General features: G+C 37.8%; 1 protein-coding gene across 2 annotated transcripts in view; it reads right to left on the reverse strand.

Annotated features, from left to right (window-relative positions):
- Positions 1 to 1768: 1768 nt before the first annotated feature.
- The window catches only part of LOC136041353 (FUN14 domain-containing protein 1B-like), a 42498-nt gene continuing 19653 nt past the window's right edge, over positions 1769 to 24613 (reverse strand). Inside the window, exons 3-4 of one of the 2 annotated variants that reach the window (XM_065725999.1) lie at positions 18609 to 18711; positions 1769 to 5546 (exon numbers count right to left, since the gene is read on the reverse strand). In XM_065725999.1, coding sequence (XP_065582071.1) covers positions 18631 to 18711 — 81 coding nt within the window. In that variant the 3' untranslated portion in view covers positions 1769 to 5546; positions 18609 to 18630. The remainder of the gene's footprint in view (positions 5547 to 18608; positions 18712 to 24613) is intronic. The other variant, XM_065725998.1, reaches the window with a different exon arrangement.

The following is a 24613-nucleotide window of genomic DNA, read 5'->3' on the forward strand; positions in this document are numbered from 1 at the left end:
CATTGAAAGATTCAGATATAAATATGAGCTGAAAAATACCTGTTTCTTGGCTCCGATTGGGGAGGGAGAAGGCGCCCTTCCTTAAAATCAGATAAACAACGCTTTGCTGCAGCGCATTGAAAGATTCAGATATAAATATGAGCTGAAAAATACCTGTTTCTTGGCTCCAATTGGGGAGGGAGAAGGTGCCCTTCCTTAAAATCAGATAAACAACACTTTGCTGCAGCGCATTGAAAGATTCAGATATAAATATGAGCTTAAAAATACCTATTTCTTGGCTCCGATTGAGGAGGGAGAAGGCGCCCTTCCTTAAAATCAGATAAACAACGCTTTGCTGCAGCGCATTGAAAGATTCAGATATAAATATGAGCTGAAAAATACCTGTTTCTTGGCTCCAATTGGGGAGGGAGAAGGTGCCCCTCCTTAAAATCAGATAAACAACACTTTGCTGCAGCGCATTGAAAGATTCAGATATAAATATGAGCTTAAAAATACCTATTTCTTGGCTCCGATTGAGGAGGGAGAAGGCGCCCTTCCTTAAAATCAGATAAACAACGCTTTGCTGCAGCGCATTGAAAGATTCAGATATAAATATGAGCTGAAAAATACCTGTTTCTTTGCTCCGATTGGGGAGGGAGAAGGCGCCCTTCCTTAAAATCAGATAAACAACGCTTTGCTGCAGCGCATTGGAAGATTCAGATATAAATATGAGCTGAAAAATACCTGTTTCTTGGCTCCGATTGGGGAGGGAGAAGGTGCCCTTCCTTAAAATCAGATAAACAACACTTTTCTGCAGCGCATTGAAAGATTCAGATATAAATATGAGCTGAAAAATACCTGTTTCTTGGCTCCGATTGGGGAGGGAGAAGGTACCCTTCCTTAAAATCAGATAAACAACGCTTTGCTGCAGCGCATTGAAAGATTCAGATATAAATATGAGCTGAAAAATACACCTGTTTCTTGGCTCCGATTGGGGAGGGAGAAGGCGCCCTTCCTTAAAATCAGATAAACAACGCTTTGCTGCAGCGTATTGAAAGTTTCAGATATAAATATGAGCTGAAAAATACCTGTTTCTTGGCTCCGATTGGGGAGGGAGAAGGTGCCCTTCCTTAAAATCAGATAAACAACACTTTGCTGCAGCGCATTGAAAGATTCAGATATAAATATGAGCTGAAAAATACCTGTTTCTTGGCTCCGATTAGGGAGGGAGAAGGTGCCCTTCCTTAAAATCAGATAAACAACTTTGTTTACATCTCCATTTAAAAATCCATCCTCTTCCCTCTATAAATCCAATCCCACCTCTTCCCTCTATATTATTATGAATTGGTGGCAATAGCCCTACGCTATATATCTGATTCAGAGTTGTTAAAGCTTGAGATATCAGTCTGTAAATAGTTTCTGAACATAAAGTTCGAATCATGTAAAATTTCGAATAAAGAATGCATATGGGGTGTCGGCATTCCCACAGCTCATTATTTCGAAAACAATGAGGGACTCAATTGAACGACAGCAACAGCAAATACAGCAAACCTCACAAGCTCAATAAGAATGAGTAATTGAAATAAAAGAAAATCCAGGATTGACCTTTTTTATTTAAAAATTCACTCCGAAAAAAAATTTCTCGTGTCAACTTTAAATACGAATTTCCACATCTCTTAATTTAATTTTTAATATTCCATCGAGGAGTTTTATAGACTAATCCATTTATAGGCAGTCAAACGAATTGGCATACTCCTTTTTCCCTAGGTTAAACAAGGAGAGATAGATATAATGAATTCTTAAAGTTTAATAGGTACATAAACTACACAGTAAGCACTACACTCAAATCACTTTTTATCACTTAGACAGAATTTGAGAGGTCACTTTCGACAGGGCAATTTTTCCTTCGTTCACGAATTTGTTTCTACACGAAAAACAGGAAAAATACTACAGACCAGAAAATTTGTTTCTACACGAAAAACAGGAAAATACTACAGACCAGAAAATTTGTTATAGTTTTAGAGTCATCTAGTGCACCTCGGAAAGGTAAATTTTAGAGACATGTAGAGTTACATTACCGTATACAAAGAATAATAATTACTACAAATCGGTAAAGGCTAATAATAAACGTTTCATGCTAAAAAAAAATAGACAAGTATAGACACACGATATATTTATGCATTGCCAAGTTAATATAGTATATCCAGATGGGTGGGGGAGAAGGAGTGTGTAAAACTTAATATACTTAAACGCGGAAGATTATCATAGAAACTATAGAAAATAGCACAGTTTTCGCAAGATCACCACCATAGTTCACCACTAGGTATGCATTGCCTACAGAACATACAACTAATTATCAATGCTATAGTAAAACAGTTAACAGAATTTTTCCCGACATCTAACAGAGGATGTGAGTTTTCTTGTTAGTGCCAGAAGACTAAGAAGATACAGCGTGGCCAAGTTGAAAATGGGTGATAATAGAGAAGGTGAAGGTGACTAGGGTGTGAATAGAGAAGCAAAAATAATTAGAGAAAAATGAATCATCAAGATATTATATGAACATACAGAGCACTTGATTAGTGCTTCCATTTTCCCTCATTTATCTGAGGTTTCCACATGATTGCTCAAGACGAATTAGGGTTTTCAGAAATATCCCTGTAAAATAACATTATAACATTGTTAGTTTTCATTAGCATAAAATTAATTAAAATTGTTTAACTAGAGTAATTAACATTGTAGATAAAGAAAAAATATTTTTGAGGGAAAACCCTTAAAAGTGGGGACCGTTAGAAGCACTGCTTTCAATAGTTCAAAGAAGAAAAGAATAAAATTACTTAAAATCAACTTTGATACATAAATTGGCACGCGAAAACATATTTTCGGATACTTTTACCAGTCCATTCGGTGTAATTGCTGCGATCATATTACGAATAAACTCTTAAAGTGTTTATATTCCGGTTGTTTTAATAATAAGAGGCATATGCCATTTAGGTCGAAATTGAGGCACATACACAGTTTTGGTAAACCCAGTTTGAAGAATCGGTGAGTGCCGTCAGAAATTGTCAGTCTTTTGATATGCAAAAGATCGTTTCCCAGTCATGTCCAAGTCACCAGTCATGTCCAAAACAGGGATACCATTATACTAGTCTCTTAGGGGTTTTCAATGAAACTTTTGGTCTTTTAAATAAGGAAAATATATGCGAGATAGCATATTGCTTAGTCTGGCTCGAAGCCATCGATGGCAGAACTGCTGATGGCGTTGCCTCGTCAGTTTACAGGTTAATAAGTGAGATAAGATATGTAAAAGAATTTATCTTTTAGTGATTCAACTGTTCTATTCAAGATAAGAATTGAACTCTCTTCCGTACAATTTTTCACGTAGTAAACCAAGGCTGGGGGCCTGAAATGGTCACAATCAAATTCTTGACGAAGAGTCACACTAATACGACAACTACTGTCCATGGATGATTAGAGAAAAGAATAAGCAATGTTGATACTGCAGAAGACTTGCAGGATATCATTACGGCCTTGCATAGTTATGGAAAGGACACGAGGGCAAGGTTGTATCCGGGGGGGGGTAGAGTTTTGAACCTCCCCCCCCACCCGAAATGTTACGTCCGACTCACAAAAACGTGACAAAAATGAATATAAACAATTTTTGATGCGTTTTAAGTTTTCTGTACCCCTCCCCCATCCACCGGGTAAGAAACCTGGATACAGCCCTGCACGATGGTCAAGCAAACCAATGGTTTCTTGCAAACCAACGGTTTGCAAGAAACTATCAAAGAAGCGGGGTATTCTTCCTATGTCTTGTCACATATCTGAAGAAAAAAAAAACAAAAAAAAACTGTTTTTGACTAAAATTGCCGATGAATGATCAGACAGCTGACCTTACTACATGGTTCGATGGTTATGAAAGTGATGTTTAAACCATTCGTGACACAAAAAGATTGCGATTCATTCTGTTTTGCCTCCTGAAGTAAACTTAATTATTTCAGTTAGATGACTCCCAATGCTTTCGTCCAATCCAGTAAAATATTTAGATATAGTTTTTTTCGACTCAAGCTAAAAAAATGGAATTATGTTTGATCTTACAAAAGGAGGCAGTAGGGAGGGCTAAAGCTAGTTTTAAGACTATCTAAGTACATCGATGGCAACCAATCAAGGACGTTGAATCCACGCATGAATAATAAATTTAGTGATATTTGGTAATCTTTGACAAAAATTCTCTTACAGTTGACAAATAGAAGTTCGCATGCATACTCTATTGTACCTTAGGGACCTGGTAAATATCTCTACTTTTGTGAAAAAAGGAGAAATGTGCTATAAACTGCCAGTCGACTTGAGATATCAAAATTTGGTTTACATCAACGAAAAGAGAGTTAAAAATTGACATGGAGTAACATATTTTTAGCAATCTGGGTTTAACCCTTCCCTGCGACATCTGACGGCAAAATATTTTTCATCTTTTAGATCTCCTGAAGAGTTTAGAAAATGGCTCTTTTTGGAACAATATAGCCAATTTGGTCGAGGAAAAATTCTAAAGAAAACTTCAGAGATAACAGAGGCTAATTCGTCTATCAGAGTCCACTATAAGCACTTTTAACTGTTTTTGCGAGTTTGTTTAAGTTTTATTTTGCTATATATAATTTTTACAATTTACTGGTTTTACATGGAAATTATAATAAGTTGTTAAATTTTCTGTATTGTAAGCATTAATGCTTCTCTATTCATACTGGGCCTATTGTTTTTTGCTTTTTTATTTTGGCAACCTTTTAACTATTCAGTCTATGTATGAGATAAAGAGAAATAGATACAAAAGCAAAGTAAACTAATAAGTAACTAGAAGCCGTAGTGCCTGGATTAAAATGACAAGAATTTACTCGGGAGAAAGTTTTTAGGTTAGTTTAATCCGTTATAAAAATCATCTTATCATCTTTTATCATTCTGATTACTTGAAATTAGATTTACATTTTGTCTAAGCATTTTAGGCATGTAATAATACTGTTAAGAGCCTTAATTTTACAAGTTTTTTTTTTGTAATTTGGTAATTTATTACCTATTTACCGGGTGCCTAATGCCACATCACAGGAGGAAGCAGTTTTTTATGCGAAACCAACAGAACTATTTTGCTATGTGGATTTCGTTTGGCGAGTCTAACAGAAAAGCAAATTATTTAAAACACGTCTAAAGTTTATTAAATAAAAAGATGAAGAACTTCGACATTTGAAGAAAAATACCAACAGTTAGTCCCAAATTTTTTTTTCATTCAATGGATCTTTCATTTCATGGAAATTTTCCTTACGCAATGCAAAATCAGGCAGTTGGAACAAAATACGACATCTAAACAACTTATATTACTCTATTAGTAGCAGAAACAACTAAAGCACAGCTCCAATTATCACCCCACCAAAAAATCCACCAGAAAAAGCCAATGAGAAAATGTTTATATCTGAAATTGTCTCCTTTCCAAGAAAATTGCGCTGATACCATCGCCTTGCCACTTTTTTTTTCTTTCCCAATCCCTGTCTGGCTTCATTCGCTTTTTTGTCAATGTAATCAATTGCCTGGAAAGAAAATAATTCCGTTTATTTTTAGCTTATGTGGAATAAGAGACATTTTAATAATGGCTCAAACTGAAAAGTCATTTGCCACCCATGTTGTCTTTTTTTTCAAAAGTCAAAGAGGTAGATTTATTTAAAATGTCTAAGCGAAGTGCGTTCTTGCGTAACTTAGCTCTTAGACAAATATTAAGTTAATTGAGTACTAGATCTTAAAAAAAAAGAACTTAAAGAAGTATTTTTTTAACAGTCTTCTAACATAAGGAATGACAATAATCTGGATGCCCAAGCCACTATATCCCCTCACACTTATTATGAGTATAACAGCTTGAAATATGATAGTTGCAATTACTAACTAGCCATATTTGTTGCAATGCAAAATTACTTCATAGGAAGTACTGCTCAGATGTAGGGGGGGGGGGGCGTTTGACGGTGCGTCTAAAGTATTTTTCCTGTTTAGGATACAGGAAAGGCCTCAGATGTAATTTTTCCGCGTTTAAAAAGTTTGCAGGTAAAAGGTATATATGCAGGATTTCTACTACTGAGAAGATGTCAGGATGGAGCTGTGAAGCCAAAAAAAAAAAAAATATATATTTAAAATATTAAAAGTATAATCACATCACAAAAACATTCAGATTGTGAGGATGAGTGCATGCATCCTAAAAAAATTGAGGCATCTACTTCTTCACTTTTTTGTATAGCAAGTCTCAAAGTAGGATGATTCCATACATGAATCAGGAAAATAATGAAGGAGTTACACAAGAGATACTTAGGGAGTGCCTAGAGCAGTCAACAGAATAATAAGAAACTTAGCAAAGCGTTTCCAGAAGATGAAGTAGTTGCACGTTTCCGTAGGTACGTGGTCAGAAATCCCTTTGCCCTTAACTAAGTTGCAGCTATCGCTGCAACCATGATGATGGTCTTGGAACACCAGAGAAGGACGAATCGCTTAAATTTTAAGTAGAATATATGGCGTGGAATATCCTATAGTGTTTATTTTCACATTACTATTTATATTATTTATTTTTTGTATTTTTGGGGGGCTGGGATAGAAGTGCTGGGTTAAAGAAAATAATTTCTAAATATGAAATTTCTGACAACTGTAGAAGGATGAAGTGCACGAATGAAGTACTCTATGATAGAAGAACGGACCAGTGATAGAACTGCACAGACATACAGATTGGGACTAAGAAGTAAGAGTAATCACTCCTCATGGACTTGGTACGGCACCAAGGTACGATTCAAGAACTTGTTTTGGCACCAAAATCTTAAGTATATGATGCCACTTCACCCCGTGCGATCAAGGACCTATCCACCAGGCGTATGTCAAAAGTTTTTTTTTTTCGTCTGAGATACTTTTAAGCGATGCATTTCTTTGCTTTAATTAATATAACATACAGACAACGTCAAAGTCAGAACCAAGCAAATTTAAAACGGACAAATCTTTTTATTTCAAGTATAACCAATCAATGGGACAAAATTGAACAGGACATTTTAAGAATGCATTAAGCTTTAATAAAGTTGCAGAATAAAATGGTATCAATTCGCTAACAAAGGACTTAGCCAGATAGTTAGAGAAGGTGACATGACCCCAAGAGCCACCAGAGGAAGGGTCACAAGTTATATTTGCCCATTGTTTACATATAGACTATTTGTTATAAAGGAATATATCGACATCCTTCGGAGGGGGACATTTTCTGGGGATGAATTTTCTAAAGGCAAATTTCTCATTGGGATGGAGCTTTCCAGGGTAGATTTTACGCGGGTGGAATTTGTCAGAATTCATATAATAAATTTATTTTATTTGTCTTACTTTCTCGCTGGCGATAAGAATTAGCTGCGAGGATGGAATTGCCGTGGAATTACGTGGTAGGAAATTTCTATGGGGCAATTATTCGTGGAGGGTGGATTTCCAAGGATTATATGAAAAAATAAGAAACTGAATCAAAATGAGCTTTTTCTACTGAAAGTAAGGAGCATCATTAAAACTTAAACTGAACAGAAATCGTTTTTTACATGAAGAGGGGCTGCCCCCTCCTCATAATCCGCTCTTTACGCTAAAAGTCATCCAGTGTCATAATCTTTTAAGAATGATCCTGAAACACAAGGGCCGTGTAATTGAAATCAGAAACATTTTCTGATTCCATAATACCTGATTCCATAATTAAATACCCTATAAATAAGCCCTAGAAAGCCAAATGGTATTACACTTTTCGTACAGCCTACTACTTAAATACGGTCGGTCAGTGGAATACCCAAAACAGTCCGAAAGCGATTTCTGTGGAAAATATCTAGCACATGTTCCTCCGTTTTTTCGAGTGCCCATACACCAGAACTTTATTTGGCCATTGTCAGTACTGTAGCTTCCAATATTCTAACATTGGTTCACAGACTCATCTTCATATCCTTCAAAACTTTTTAACTGTAAAAAAAAAAAAAAACACCTTGGGCCTTTGCTATTCTACTTTTAACACCATTACTACACCCACCGTCTTACTTACTTGTACTTGTAGCGAGACCAGACAAGGACGCCTCACCCAGCACTACGTATGGTTGACTCCCATTTGTCGCGATCTTGTGCCAGCTCTTCAGCAAACCAGAGCCAGCAGCTCTCCTACTTTCTGCCAAACCTTCGAAAACCACCAACGGGATTGAAGTCTTTTTTGGCAGTTACCCACCAATTCTTCAATTAACCGCCAGGTCACCTGCACCAATCTGGCAACGGGGCAGCTAGAAGTACTTGCTTTATGATGCGGTCATTGGGTCTTCTAAGCACATGACCAAGCCAACGCAGTCTTCTATGTTTGACAATCGTGGCGGGGGGTTCAATTTTACAGCAGTGGTGGCGCACATCAATATATGAGATTCTGTCGGATTATCGTATCTTCAGGATTTTTCGTAGACAATGGTGGTCAAAGACTTCCAAATCATGGAAATGAAGCGCCTTCAGTGGCCAAGTTTCAACTGAATAAAAGAGGACAGATCTAACAGCCGCTTTATATACAAAAATTTTTGTCTTCATGTTGATCTCCCGCCGGTTCCAAAAAGGGCCTGAAATTTGTTTATTCTGTTCTGTACGTCAAGGTTGCAGCCTCCATGAGGGTCTAATACTGAGCCAAGATAGTTGAAGCTATCGACTTTTCCAACTCTTGTCCGTAAAGAATAAGCTGATAATGTATATTTAGATCCATGACTTTAGTTTTGGCCGTGTTGATCTTCATACCCAGTAGCTGAGAGAAATGTGCTATTTCATTTAACATTTCTTGGGCAGTTGCTGATCAGCAGCAAGGGCATCGATGTCATCCGCGTAGTCCAGGTCAGACACATTAATGTCCAATCCTATAACAACACCATCAAAACTTGAGTGCCCTTTCTAGAATCCAATCTGTACAGTAGTTAAACAAAACGGTTAAACAATATACACTCCTGTTTCACACCATTTTCTACAATGAAGGGCTCAGTTTCTTCGCCCAGCACTCTTACAATCGATCTGCAATGCTCGTAGTGGGCTTTCAACATCTTCACGAATTCATCTGGCATACCGTCTTCCACCATGATTCGCCAAAGGCTTTCGCGGGTTACTGAGTCGAACGCAGCCACAAAATCAAGAAACATGTTAATTAGGGGGAGGTTGTAACGTTCGCACTGCTGAATAATAAGGCGAAGAGTGAAGATCTGGTCAGTGCACCCTCTCCCTCTCCGAAACCCGCACTGAGTTTCACGTATTCGCTCATCCGTTGCTTCTTCGAACCTTTTAAGCATAATCATCGCAAATACTTTGGTAGCAATATCCCTCGGTAATTACGGCTGTTATCCACGCCACTTTTTCATCTTTACTTAGACGAAAAAAAACGGGAAAGGTTGAAGAAAAGAAGTACCGAATCCGTTTTATTCATAGAATGGCGAATAAGAAAAAAGATACAGTTTGCTGCAGGTATGTCCCAACGGACAATCTGATAAGGCCTCACAATTTAGAGAAATTATATTTGCCCTTTGGTTAACCCTTTCATGCCTGTGGTCACCATACGGATACCGCTCGCCTCCTATTTTTTTCTCTCGACTCGACAAAGTCACAACCGTGATTTCTTTTTCACTAGATAGCGCCTGCTTGACTCTATCGCGTTTGAATTTATTGTCCCTCAAGGCTTTACTCGAGCGGTCGAGTGAGCGTCCAAGCTTAGACAAAACATAAAATGTCAAAAAAGAGGAAAGGTGCAGATTTCGACCTTGATGACTTGGACGTTTCTGGTAAGTTCAGAGCCTGATTATGATCTTAGTTTGTAAATAAGACTGCGTTCTTTCGAATGAGGTATAACTAGTCTAATTCTGAGCTGTAGTTTAGCCACAAACAAGGTTTCTAACGATTGGTTACAAAATGGTCACGTCAGGCATTCAGTGCCAAACCATACCTAGGCAGATTTGTACAGCAAACGAGGCAGCCAGTCCTTCTTATGATCGGGAATTGTCACATTATCTTTCTGTTCCTCCTTTTTACTGAAACAAGGATGAAAAAGTTATTTTTTGGGATTCCTCAGGCAAGTGTTGAGGCCAATGGCCTATTTTATTACAATATATTATTATTATTGTTATTAGTAAGTGATGTATTCACCTTAAATTTCTTTTCAGCTGATCCAAGCACGAGCTCTGACTCCATGAGAGGTCTTGGTCCCAAGCCCTTGGAAGAGAGACTGATAAAGGAAAGAAGTAGAAGAGGTACCAAGAAAATGACTGCAGAAGAAGTAGCAAGGCTTTTATTCATACCTGAATTCATATCTCTTTCGACGACGACGACCGAAACTGGGCACCAGACAATCCAGATCAAGAATTTCAGCCTTTACGTTCTCTCAACTGTTATGGCAATGAAGATAGAAGAGATGAAGAGGATGTCGACCAAACAGACGACATCCCTTTAGCAATGCTTGGCAGGTTCGAGTTAGACAATGGCGATGACACGGATCAATTCGATTTACCTCTCCCTGGCTTGAATGATACAACAGTGTCAAACAGTTTTTCAAGTACATGATCAGCACCATTGTCAGCTTCTTCTGCAATGCAGTCAGCAGCAGTTACTGCACTTTCTTACCCCTTGGTCCTTACAAGAGCTAAAAAAAATACTCCTTCCCAAGAAGTGGCCGGTATAGTAACTCCAAATGATGCTACTCAGGTCACGGCAAAACCAGTAGCAAAAACGAAGGTAGGGAAGGAGGCAAAGCATTACAAGTGGATAAAAACGGAGCCCAAACCTCGACATATTACATTGAAGGATTCTATGCCACACTATGACGAGGTACAAACGCCCTTGATCTCTTCCGAATGTTTATCACAGAAGACATTCTTTCAAACATTGTGGACCAAACGAACCTGAATGCCATGAGAAAAAAGAATCTTGCCCTGAAACTTTCCCTTGAAGAGCTGCGCAGATTCCTTGGAATTCAAATGCTCATGAGCATTCTCAAACTTCCGGCTATTAGAATGTACTGGGAGAATGGAATACGATATTTCCCAATGGCTGACACCATGAGCAGAGATAAGTTCATCAGCTTGAGGTCTTTTTTCCACATTTGCGATGACACCGAAGGGGGAGGCTGGTCATGATAAACTGTTCAATATTAGAAGACTATACTACGTATTCAGGACGAATCTAAGAAAAATGGACCCTGAAGAGATCCAAAGTATTGACGAACAGATGTTCCCACTCAAAGAAAGAATTGGATTTCGACAGTACTTGAAGGACAAGCCCCACTCGTGGGGTGTAAGGATTTTCACGAGAGCCGGCATCAGCGGAATAGTGTGTGACACAGAGATATATACAGGAAAAGGAGCCGTTGAAATTTCTGAACTTGGCCAAGGTGATGACTTTGTCCTTCGGTTTTTAGAAAATGTGCCAAGGTTCATGAACTTCAAGTTGTCCTTTGATAACTTCTATACTGGCATCGATCTCATTTACAAGCTCCGGGTTGAATATGGCATCGAGTCATGTGGTAAAATACACAGCAACAGAATTAGGGGTGCTGTTCTAAATACCGACACCAACATGAAGAAGAATGGACGAGGGTCAGTGGACTTCCGTTTTGAAAGACATTCAGAAGTATCGGTAGTAAAATGGTATGACAACAAACCAGTCCATTTGGCTTCTTCATACTGTGCAGTCACCCGAATTGATAAGTGTCAGAGATGAGATGGCACAACACGGAAATACGTCGAAGTTGAACACCCCCGAATCGTCCGTGACTACACCAATTCAATGGGGGGTGTAGATCTTGCTGACATGTTCCTGGAGTTTTGTAGGACTGACATTCGCTCTTAGAAATGGTATATGAGGATGATGTACTACTTCTTTGACATGGCTGTGAAAAACGCCTGGCTGATACACCGCCGACAGTGTAAGCAGATCAATGTTCAGCACATGTCTCTACTCTACTTCAAAATGGACAATGCTCGTGGGCTGGTTCTTACTGGCGTATCTCAAAGTCCTCGAGTTGAAAGACCATCTTTATCAGTGACCAAGCGCAATACAACTACCGTGCGAGACGGGATGCCTTTGGAATCAGTGAGGTTTGACCAGACCTCGCATTTTCCGGATACGACTGAAAAGGGAAGGTGCCACTATGAGAAGTGTGTTAGGGGTGGAACCAGTCGAATCATGTGTTCGAAGCGCAAAGTTTGACTGTTTTTGAACTCAGATTGCAACAGTTTCACAAATTTTCACCTAAAATAGTATCTGTATATACCTGACGTAACCATATGGTAACCATTCACATTTTGGATATGGAATTAAATAAAAATGTAGAAAATATAAACCTGTTCTATTTGGACCTCTGGGATCACTTTTTGCTATTTTCAGAATTTTAACGCAACTCCTTCTTGGTTCAGGTCTGAAAGGGTTAAGAAGAAACTGGTTAATCCGAAAGCGAAGACAAATAGTTGTGGTGTTTTTTTTATGTACACAAATTAAAATTTTGATGAGGCACAACACTATGTTTTCAAAGGCCGTCAATCACAACAGGAAGAGAGAAAACTTACCGCGAAGAACCAAATTTGGACAAAAATGTCAATGTGTGAACCAAGACCTTCTATTTGCTGCACTATTTTTTCTTTTGCTTTGAATGATTTTAAATTTTAGCTTTTAATTTTTTTCGATTCACCATCGGAACGTTCTCCTTCTTCTTGAACCGTTGTGCGGTGATCTTGGTCGCTTTTCAAACGAAATAACGTGCTTTTACCTTCATCAATGCAAATAACAATACATAACTGATAAGCTTGCTCACGAAACCTGGGAAAATAAATATAGACGTAACATAAACAAGTAAAAAAAGCAGTCGTCTTCGTCAGATCTGGCAACACTGCAAGCATTTGATTCATCTGATAAGAAATCCTTAGTCCTTGAGTGGTATACCACATAGATATATTGATCACGTAGCTGGTTCAGTTACCTCTATAGTATCAAGCACTGCTGGGTAGAGGCTACTTAGTAAAGAACAAGTTGCTATGTTGTTACTTTTTCTTCCAACCACTTTGTATACAATTGGGAGTCGTAAAGTCTTGGGAGATGGCTCATTTGACAGAAAAACTGAAAATTCTAGTGCCCTTTTTAGGAGACAAAAGTGACTGCATTACTGCAAGATGAATTTACTGCGTTAGGCTACTGCAAGATCAATTCCTTGTTCACTTAGAAACCGTTCAGTGATAATGACGTGAATACTGTAGTGATTACCAATATTAATAAACAACATAACTGAATTACCATAATAATTAACAACGTAACTGAACTACCCATTGTACTTCTTGCAATAAAGCAGTCGACAGTTTATTTGACGTCATACCACCTTCAACACCTATTGAAGCTAAGAAAAGATTACAAAACAAAAACAAATAAAATTATCCCTTGGCAAAGCCAGTGGACGCAGTGAAGAGGCAAAAGTAAAATAGATTTTCGTTTTTGTATCTTTATCTAGGCTTTTTTTGACAGTTGAAGAAGCATGGAAGAATATGAAGCTAAGTCTGTGCACCAAAATAAGTAGAAGATTTGTTAATTGTTTTCGAGAGGAACTGCCTAGGGATATTCTTACCCACTCGTCTGACTGACTGCATATCAAACAACAAGTTGTGCAAAAATCAGCATTCGGTCATTTACCTGGGCTATAATGAAAGAAGGATTAAGATGACTAGGAAACATTTTACGGATAAAGAATGACAGATTGCCAAAGATGTAAAGTAACGGTTGAAAGGGCCAGGAATTATGTATTTGAGGATGACAACCCCACTACAGACCTCAGGGCAAGGGTTGTAAGTTATGCCCTGGGTACCCTTTTTAAGATTCAGAGTGATTAGAGGGTGGGTACCCCCCTCAACGCCTCATATTTTCCCGAGTTTCATCTGATATAAATTTTAAGATGGCCATTTGTTGCCTTAGGAACATCAAAAATAGCACATTCGACTGGAAATTCAAAGGGCTAGTGCCCTCTTTAATAGTAGAAAGTGATTGGAAAACAAACCCCCCTCTCACACCCACCATTTCCCTAAACCCATCCAATCCAAATTTTTAGATAGCCATTTTATTCAACGTAATTGAAAGGTCGAGAAATTATGTGTTTGAGGATGACAACCCCCCCCCCAGAACCATCACGGCAAGGGTTGTAAGTTATGCCCTGGGGGCAAATAAGGTATATATAGAAATGGTGATCGCACAAAACTTTGGAGGGGGGCTAATTGAATTGGTAATCAGAAGTTATAGCGTCCTTTTTAAATTCAAAGTGATCAAAGGTTGGAGACCCTTCCCTCACACCTCGTATTTCCCCAAAATGCATATGATAAAAATTTTGAGATAGCCAATTCTTGTCAAAGAAATTTCGAAAAAACCTCATTCGATTGGAAACCAAAAGAGCCAGTTCCCTTTTTAATAGTCAAAGTGATTGGAGGGCGACTACCCCCTCCCACGCCCACCATTTCCCCAAACACATCCAGTAAAAATTTTGAGGTAGCCATTTTATTCAACGTAATTGAAAGTTCTGGAAAATATGTCTTTGAGGATGAAAAACCACCATAGCCCGTCAAGGCAAGGGTTTTAAGTTATGCCCTGGGGCATATAACTTCCATATAGAAAGGGTGATTGTATAACCTTTGAAGGGGCCAAATTGGATTGGTGATCAGAAGTTCTAGTACTCTTTTTAAGATTCAGAGTGACCGGAGGGTGGATACCCCCATCCCACCTCGTATTTTCCTGGAATGCATCTGATTTTAATTTTTTATATGGCCATTTGTTGTCATAGGAACTTCAAAAACAGCTTATTCGATTGGAAATTGAAACGGCCAGTGCCCTTTTTGACAGTGCTGTTGTAAAAACTTTGAAAAAGGCTCGATTGGAAACTCAAAGGGGCAATGCTCTTTTTATTAGTCAAAAGTGATTGACGGGCAACAAGCCCGCCCCACACCCATCAATTCCCAAAACATATCTAATCAAAATTTTGAGATAGCCATTTTGTTCAGTGTAGTTGAAAGGTCAAGACCAGAACATGATTTGCATTTTACTGGAAAAATGATTGTGGATTGTCAGTTTAGTATACGTATACTGATATATATTCCTTAAAGTTTTAATAATTTCAAATTTATTAAAATTTAAGTTAAAAAGTTAAAACATTCTACACGTATTTTGTTTATTTAAATCATGCAATAAATAACCCAATAAAACTCAAAGCAAGCAAGAATTAACATGAGTAGGGCTGAAAATCCCCATGCCTTCTCAATACCAAAACATAATTTGCACTTTACAGAAAACGAAATATCTTTAAAATATTTTCACTTTGTTTTTACTTGTTTAAAACGTTTTTACTAGATATATCAAAGAGGAAGTCCTCCCCTTGCGCTCTAATTACAGCTTGGGCGTCTGGTTCCCTTTTTAAAAGTAACAAAAGATTGATTGGAGGGCAAGCATGCCTTTTCTCAAGCCCATTCATTTTCTAAACACATCCACTAAAAATTTTGAGACAGCCATTTTTTTTCAGCATAGTAGAACGGTACAGCAACTATGTCTTTAGGGATATTAGGCATGTCAAGCCCCACAATTATGTAATTGGCTTATTATACTTTAAAACTGAATATTGCTCAAAAAAAAGAGCATCGTATTAAATGGTTCCCAATAAGATACCTCAGCAATATATCGAGAACAACTGGAAGATATCAAGTTGAAACTTTGGGGATACTACTATTAATAATTCTATTCTTACAATTAAATAATAGATTGTTTAAATAAAATAAAATTATTTAAATAAACAATTAAATAAACAATTTAAATAAACAGAAAGAATGCAAGTTTATCCGAAGAGTGGTGAAGAGTGCAAAGAGTGGTTGTTAAAGGGCATAAATAGGATCTTTTGGCAATGATATTAAATTTTATCTTTCAAGACAACTTCAGAAGCTATCAAATTGAATATAAAAATACTGTTTGTGTCAGGATTAAAAATTGTTGAAAAAGTTTCTCCAACATACAAACAGCAACCCATACCAGGATTCTAATAGAACAAAACTGAAAAGATATATAATATTTTTTCCATGAAAAATAACATGTCAATAAAAATCGAACAGAAATTAATTTAAAAAACTTTTCCCACAAGACAAGTTTTTCAAAGAAAAGTAAAGAGCTCCATTCAGCCAAATACGACATAAATAAAGTCAAATAGTCTTCCAACCGTAAAACTATCACAAATCACAACCAATATATAAATGAAACTCAAAACAAACAGAAATTACAATAAATGGCCGAGTCAAACTCAAAAAGAGCGAAATCAACATGAATAGGGCAGATAAACCCATCTACATCAACCTTATTTGCCCCCAGCACATAACTCACAACCCTTACCCTGGGGGCTCTCGGGGGTGTCATCCCCAAAGACATAATTTTCGGTCTTCTTTACCATAATCCCTATGCCTTCTCAGGACTAGAACAAGATTTGTGTTTTAATGAAAACAAAATACGCTTGAAACGTTTTCGCCTTTCTTACATTCATAAAAGGGAATTTACCAGATTTTAACGAAGAAATGTCAGTATATGTCAATTTAACTGGAAATCCTCGGTCATTTGTTCGGTTGTTCTTTTCAGTAAAGCGGAAATTGTGATTTGGTCTTGAGAAGGTAAGGGGTTGTCAGCCCTACTCATGTTAGTTTTTGCTCGCTTTGAGTTTGACTCGTTTATTTATCATATGATTTAAGGTCTTGAGAAGGTATGGAGGTTGTCAATCCCATAATATCCAGACATTTCAACAACACTGAACAAAATGACTATCAAAATGTATGTTTTGGGAGTTGATGGGCGTGGGGGGGGGGCTTGTTGTCCTTCAATCTCTTTTGACTAATAAAATAAGAGCTAAGAGCTCATATGGCACTTGTGACGAGGCCGGGAGATCCAAGAGCTCATATAGCATGAGCTCTAGCAAAATTCTAAGAATCAATAAACTGATTTAAAATAAAATCGGAGGTTTACTTCCGGTCGGGATTTAAAGTAAGAGCTCTGAGACACGAGTACCTACTAAATATCAAATTTTATTAAGATCCGATAACCCGTTCATAAGTTAAAAATATATCATTTTTCTAGTTTTCCGAATTAACAGCCCCCCCACTCTCCCCCAGATAGTGGAACCGGGGAAAAGACTATTTCTAATTTAATCTGGTCTGGTCCCTAATATGCCTGCCAAGTTTCATCGTCCTAGCTTACCTGTAACTGCCTAAACTAGCAAAACCGGGACCGACAGACAGACTGAGGGAATTTGCAATGATTATATATCACTTGGTAAATGCCAAGTGTCATAAAGAGCACTAGCCGTTTCAATTTCTAATCGAAAGAGCTTTTTTAGAAGTTTCTACGACAATAAATGGCTACTTCAAAATTTCTGTCAGATGAATTGCAGGAAAATACGAGGTGTGGGGGGGGGGCATTAAACCTCCGATCACTCTGAATCTTAAAAAGTGCTCTAGAACGTCTGATTACCAATCCAATGAGCCCCCTTCGAAGTTTATATGATCACCCTTTCTATATACACCTTATATACCCCTAGGGTATAACTTACAACCCTTGTCCTCAAGGGTCGGGGGGGGGGGCTATCATCCTCAAAGACATAATTTCCTGAGCTTCCAATTATGTTGAACAAAATGGCTACTTTAAAAATATTTATTGGATGTGTTTGGGGAAGTGGTTGGCGTGGGAGGGGAGTTGGTTGCCCTCCAATGACTTTGGACTATTAAAAAGGGTACTACCCTTTCAATTTTCAATCGAATGAGCCTTTTTAAAAGTTTCTACGAGAAAAAATTACCCACCTCATAAGTTCCATCAGATGCGTTTCGGGAACCCTTGCCTTGAGGGCTCTGGGGGGGGGAGGGTCATCCTCAAAGATACAATTTTCGGACCTTCCATTTCCGTTGAACAAAATGGCTATCCGAAAATTTTGATTCTATGTGTTTAGGACAATGGTGGGCGTGGGAGGGGGTTAGTTGCCCTCCAATCACTTTCAACTCTTGAAAAGGGCACTAGCCCTTTCAATTTCAATCGAATGGGTATTTTTTTAAGTTTCTACGACAACAAATAGACATATCAAAATTTCTATCAGATATATCTTGGGAAAATACAAGGTACGGGAGGGGGTCCACCTTCCCATCACTCTGAATCTCAAAAAGCACACTAAAACTTCTGATTAGCAATCCATTCAGCCCCTTCCGAAGTTTATAGGATCACCCTCTTTATATAAACCTTATATACACCCGGACATAACTTACTACACTTGTCCAGAGGGCTCTAGAAAGGGGGGTGTCATCCTCAAAGACAGAATTTCCGGACCTTTCAACTACGTTGAACAAAATGACTATCTCAAAATTTTGATTGGATGTGTATGGGGAAGTGGTGGGTGTGGAAGGGGTGTTAGTTGCCCTCCAATCACTTTCGACTACTAAAAAGAGCACAAGCCCTTCCAATTTCCAATCAAATGAGCCATTTTTGAAGTTTCATGATAGCGCAATGGCGCTACCTATGATATACTAATATTTTACTTAACTGTATTTATAAAAGCTAAATTAGAAACTCACCCTTTCAGAAAACCTACGAAGTTCATGCAGTACCCATTCCAATTAGAAAGCCACCGACATAGCCACCAGTTAAATATCCATTTTTCTTTGAAAACTTTATTACCTAAAAGATTATTTTTTTTACCAATTCCTATGTCAGTTCAAATCACATTTGTCTGACAAGTTGAAATGAGATTTACATTCTGTACAATTACTTCAAACTTACAACAACACTATTAAGCACCACAAATTCACAAGTAATCTCTTTACATTTTGTTTTGTTTATTTATGACGTAATGCCTAAATCCTAATATCTAAAACACTAAATTAAATATTTAAATTATTATTTTCTTTTAATTCACTGTTCATTTATTCCATTTTCCTTCTGATATATTTAAATTATGTTTTTTTTATTTATTTTATGTAGGGTCATTTGGATCTCATACTAAAGCTGTTAATTACCTGAAGTTTAAAAGTAATTTGCTTGTCACTTGTTTATTCATAATAAAACTTAGCCAACTACAATACAGAGATGTACGTAGGGAGAAGGAGACTCGGGGTCTACCCCTCTGAAATCCTCTAGATTTATTGAATTTCTATGCGCTTTTTTTTCAAATTATAAATAAAATGTCTTTCATTATTACCCCCCTCTTCCTAAAACAGAGATTTTTTCAGGGTGCGTGCCATCTACAGAGCATTTTAATTACCTACTTATCATATAGACGAATCTATTCGCAGATTAAAGTAAATGCGTGTCTATAAGCTCTTTAATTCATGGTAAATTGTGGAAAAAACTGAAAAAACGAACAAACAGAAATTACATTCCAAGCCATTCTTTTATCATATTCTAAATGTGAACCTCCCTTTCTGTTCCTGTTTGTGGCAATCCAATCAACTATTTCTCAAGTTTATGGAGAATGATTTTCGACGATTGGATATTTTGCCAGACTTTGTTTTTGAATATAGGCCTATGTGCATTTTTTTAAATAATATCGTAAATAGGATCAATATTTACGTTACCAGTAACTCTATTAACTGATAAATGTAGATTTTATTTACGATGTTATTTTAAAAAACCAACCAGCATTCAAGAACTAAGTCTTGCAAAATATCTAGGGGAATAACCCAAATAAAAAAAACCCTAAGATTGGCAGCATCAAATGCTTACCATAAAATTTTGCCACAACAATATAATTCAGTCCATTTACAATTTTAAACTTATCATCCAATCACTTTTCTGATGTTCAAGAGGGTAGCTGGCAATTGTATGTGAGTAATTGTATATATATATATATATATATATATATATATATATATACTAGCTGTTGGGGTGGCGCTTCGCGCCACCCCAACACCTAGTTGGTGGGGCGCTTCGCGCCCCCCAAGCCCCCCCGCGCGCGTAAGTCGTTACGCGCCATATTAGTTACGCGCCATTGTAGTTGTGTCCCTGTGTCCCACCTGTGAATATAGATAGATTTATATATGTGTTTCAAACTACGTAAAAATTGCGAATATACAACATTCTTGGCTTTCCCATTGTCTGTGCATATACAAAGCCGTATGTACTAATAATGACGTCATATGCAAACGCTCTTTTTACAAACAAACAAACATGCATACACACAACTCGTTTTTATATAGATAGATAGATAGATAGATACAATACAAATTAACTGCGTAAAACTTGCGAATATACAACATTCTTCGCTGTCCATTTGTCGCTGCATATGAACAGATTGTCAGGTTTACCGACCCTCGAACATGCAACGTACAATTGTCCATGGGAAAAACAATCAGTATTAAGATCTATACCACATTTTTCTAATGATTGACCTTGAGCTTTGTTAATGGCGATTGCAAATGCTAATCGAATTGGGAATTGCAATCTTTTAAATTGAAAAGGCAGATCCGTTGGAATCATGGGACTGCGAGGAATAAGAACAGCCTCACCCTCAAAAGGCCCTGTCAAGATTGTGGCCTCTATTAGGTTTTCCATTGTTTTTTTTTACGGCAAGTCGCGTGCCATTGCAAAGCTTTGGTGGGTTGACATTTCTTAAAAGTATTATTGGTACGCCTATTTTTAGTTGTAGCACGTGTGGTGGAAACCCTGAAAGATCTATGGAATTTAAAAATTCAGATGGATAATTAACCGCTTCATTTGGTTCCAAAACTGTGTCGACTGACTTGTAAAGGACTGCCTGGTCTCGAATCTTGGTCAAAACAATATTGTTGATTTCGTGGACGTCTATATTTTTGGGTGCGAGAATCGCTCTTTCACTTAGCCATTTATTATTTTTATAATTTTTTAGAATATTCGGAAATACTTTTTCAATCAATTCATTTTTGGACGTCACTAAATTACAGAAATCAGCAGGTAGTTGTATACGTCCTGAAATTGAGTCTACTGGGAGCTTTCCGTTTCCAATTGCCAGCAATTGATCTGAAAATGTTTGACCAGAGTCATCGTTTTGCAATCGGACACGCATATTTGTAGTTAATTTTAATATTTTTACGTGTGCCCATAAATTAGAATTTTTCAGGCAAGCATTCATTTCGTCTGCAGGAGTTGATCTAGGTATTATAGGTAATGTTTGCCTGAAATCTCCCGCAAGCAATATTAATGTGCTGCCAAAGGGTTTCGAATTCCCTCTTAAATCTTTCAAGCATTGATCCAGAGCCTCGAGCGATTTTTTGTGTGCCATTGTGCACTCATCCCAAATAATAAGTTTGCATTGCTGCAATACTTTACCCATCCCAGATGATTTGGAAATATTACACGTGGGAGTTTCTGTAGAATGCAAATTCAGAGGCAATTTCAAAGCGGAATAAGCAGTTCTTCAACCAGGCAGCAATGTTGCGGCTATTCCGGACGACGCAATTGCCAACGCTATATCATTTTTTGATCGAATTGATGCCAGAATCAGTTTTATCACAAACGTTTTACCAGTACCTCCTGGCGCATCCAAAAAGAAAATTTCTCCAACGTTGTTATCGACACAATGCATTACCGTATTATAAATGTCTTTTTGTTCCGACGTTAACTTGGAAATGTTATTTTGTACATACGACAATAGATCACTCGTACTGTAACTTTGTTCACGATCCAATTCTACACAATTCGAAACAGGAGCGATACGGTTAGGTGAAGGCATTCCCAAATCCTGAAGAGGTTTGTTTGCCATACGTACGCACAAATCTATATATATAAAAATAAGTTGTCTGTCTGTCTGTGGATCAGGTGACGTCATGTTTCTGTGTCCACTGACGTCATGAAATTAGTTGTCGTCATTTTTGCTTTGACGGTGACGTCATTCAAGATATTTAAGACATATGTTCACGTAGAAATCTATTAATGTTTAAGTTTACAATGACTGATGAACTTACCATGGCAAAAGCCGATGAAGATGCTCAAAGAGTCTATGCCAAAAAACTTGCTGCTGATAGAGAAAGTCAGAAAAGAAAGCGTGCCGAGGAATCAAAAGAACAGCAAGGAAACAGGCTTGAGGCTGATAGAAAAAGAAAGAACAGAAAGCGTGCCGAGGAATCAAAAGAACAGCAAGGAAACAGGCTTGAGGCTGATAGAGAAAGAAAGAACAGAAAGCGTGCCGAGGAATCAAAAGAACAGCAAGGAAACAGGCTTGAGGCTGATAGAGAAAAAAAGAACAGAAAGCGTGCCGAGGAACTACCAGAGCAACGCGGAAGCAGACTTGCTGCTAAAAGAGAAAGTGAAAAAAGAAGGCGTGCCGAGGAATTACAAGAACAGCAAGAAATCAGGCTTGCTGCTGATAGAGAAAGTAAGAAAAGAAAGCGTGCCGAGGAATCACAAGAACAGCAAGAAATCAGGCTTGCTGCTGATAGAGAAAGTAAGAAAAGAAAACGTGCCGAGGAATCAGAGCAACCTGAAAGTTATCGCCTGGCATTCAGGTACAACCCAGTCGATGATTATAGCTTGAGTAGATGTGTTCAAATCGGGACAATGTCTAAAATTTGTCCCTATTGCAAGGCCTTGAAATTCAATGGTGAAACAATGGGAATGTGTTGCGCCTCAGGAAAAGTTAAACTTCCTCTATTGGCTGCACCACCAGAGCCATTGAAGACGAATGAATGCTTGCCTGAAAAATTCTAATTTATGGGCACACGTAAAAATATTAAAATTAACTACAAATATGCGTGTCCGTTTGCAAAACGATGACTCTGGTCAAACATTTTCAGATCAATTGCTAACAATTGGAAACGGAAAGCTCCCAGTAGACTCAATTTCAGGACGTATACAACTACCTGCTGATTTCTGTAATTTAGTGACGTCCAAAAATGAATTGATTGAAAAAGTATTTCCGAATATTCTAAAAAATTATAAAAATAATAAATGGCTAAGTGAAAGAGCGATTCTCGCACCCAAAAATATAGACGTCCACGAAATCAACAATATTGTTTTGACCAAGATTCGAGACCAGGCAGTCCTTTACAAGTCAGTCGACACAGTTTTGGAACCAAATGAAGCGGTTAATTATCCATCTGAATTTTTAAATTCCATAGATCCTTCAGGGTTTCCACCACACGTGCTACAACTAAAAATAGGCGTACCAATAATACTTTTAAGAAATATCAACCCACCAAAGCTTTGCAATGGCACGCGACTTGCCGTAAAAAAAACAATGGAAAACCTAATAGAGGCCACAATCTTGACAGGGCCTTATGAGGGTGAGGCTGTTCTTATTCCTCGCATTCCCATGATTCCAACGGATCTGCTTTTTCAATTTAAAAGATTGCAATTCCCAATTCGATTACCATTTGCAATCACCATTAACAAAGCTCAAGGTCAATCATTAGAAAAATGTGGTATAGATCTTAATACTGATTGTTTTTCCCATGGACAATTGTACGTTGCATGTTCGAGGGTCGGTAAACCTGACAATGTATAGATATGCAGCGACAATTGGACAGCGAAGAATGTTGTATATTCGCAAGTTTTACGCAGTTAATTTGTATTGTATCTATCTATCTATCTATCTATATAAAAACGAGTTGTGTGGATGCATGTTTGTTTGTTTGTAAAAAGAGCGTTTGCATATGACGTCATTATTAGTACATACGGCTTTGTATATGCACAGACAATGGGAAAGCCAAGAATGTTGTTTATTCGCAATTTTTACGTAGTTTGAAACACATATATAAATCTATCTATATTCACAGGTGGGACACAGGGACACAACTACAATGGCGCATAACTAATATGGCGCGTAACGACTTATGCGCGCGGGGGGGCTTGGGGGGCGCGAAGCGCCCCACCAACTAGGTGTTGGGGTGGCGCGAAGCGCCACCCAAACAGCTAGTCTTCTATAATAACTAAAGTGTAGTTATAAATTTCTGATGTAAAATCAAAACTCATATCTGACGTCTCTAACTGTTTTCGATGGAGTATATCTTCGGACATTTTTGACTTATATTTTTCCCATAACTCTGTAGGAGCTGATGGAGAGCAAGTTGTTAAAATGATGCCAAACAATGCACGAATTTGACTTGGGGTTGACGTTTCGCACGCGTCATTGATGCAGTTATCCCAGTGTTGGTCATTCTCCAATAAATTCAGAGCTTGGCATGCACTACGGTAAGTGTCATGTATAGTACCGTTTACAGTTCTCAAATACTCAAAGGATGTCGGACCGGGTACATTCACCAAAAGCAGGCGTAGAAAGAGGCATTCATGTTGATTGGGGTGAACGATGTAGAGTCTTCCTATCGTGGTATCTTTGAAGATGGTAGGTTGGCCGTCGACTGACTTACCCTGTTTTCGACGTTCAAATACTTTATTTTTAGTATTCCACGTGTAATGCGAAGGCACTTCAGAATACAGCAGTTTTTTTGCAACAGAATCATTTTTGCAAAGCGAAAAAAAAGCTGTTAATGTTGCATCCGGTGGATTCAGGGCTCTTTGTTGCACGTTGGTTTCCGTGAAATAAACACGTTGACCATTCTGTAAATGTACCGCTAAGTGAACAACAGCTGGACTACGTTCATGTATCGGA

This window comes from Artemia franciscana, unplaced genomic scaffold (assembly GCF_032884065.1).
Source record: "Artemia franciscana unplaced genomic scaffold, ASM3288406v1 PGA_scaffold_168, whole genome shotgun sequence".
NCBI classification, from domain to species: domain Eukaryota; kingdom Metazoa; phylum Arthropoda; class Branchiopoda; order Anostraca; family Artemiidae; genus Artemia; species Artemia franciscana.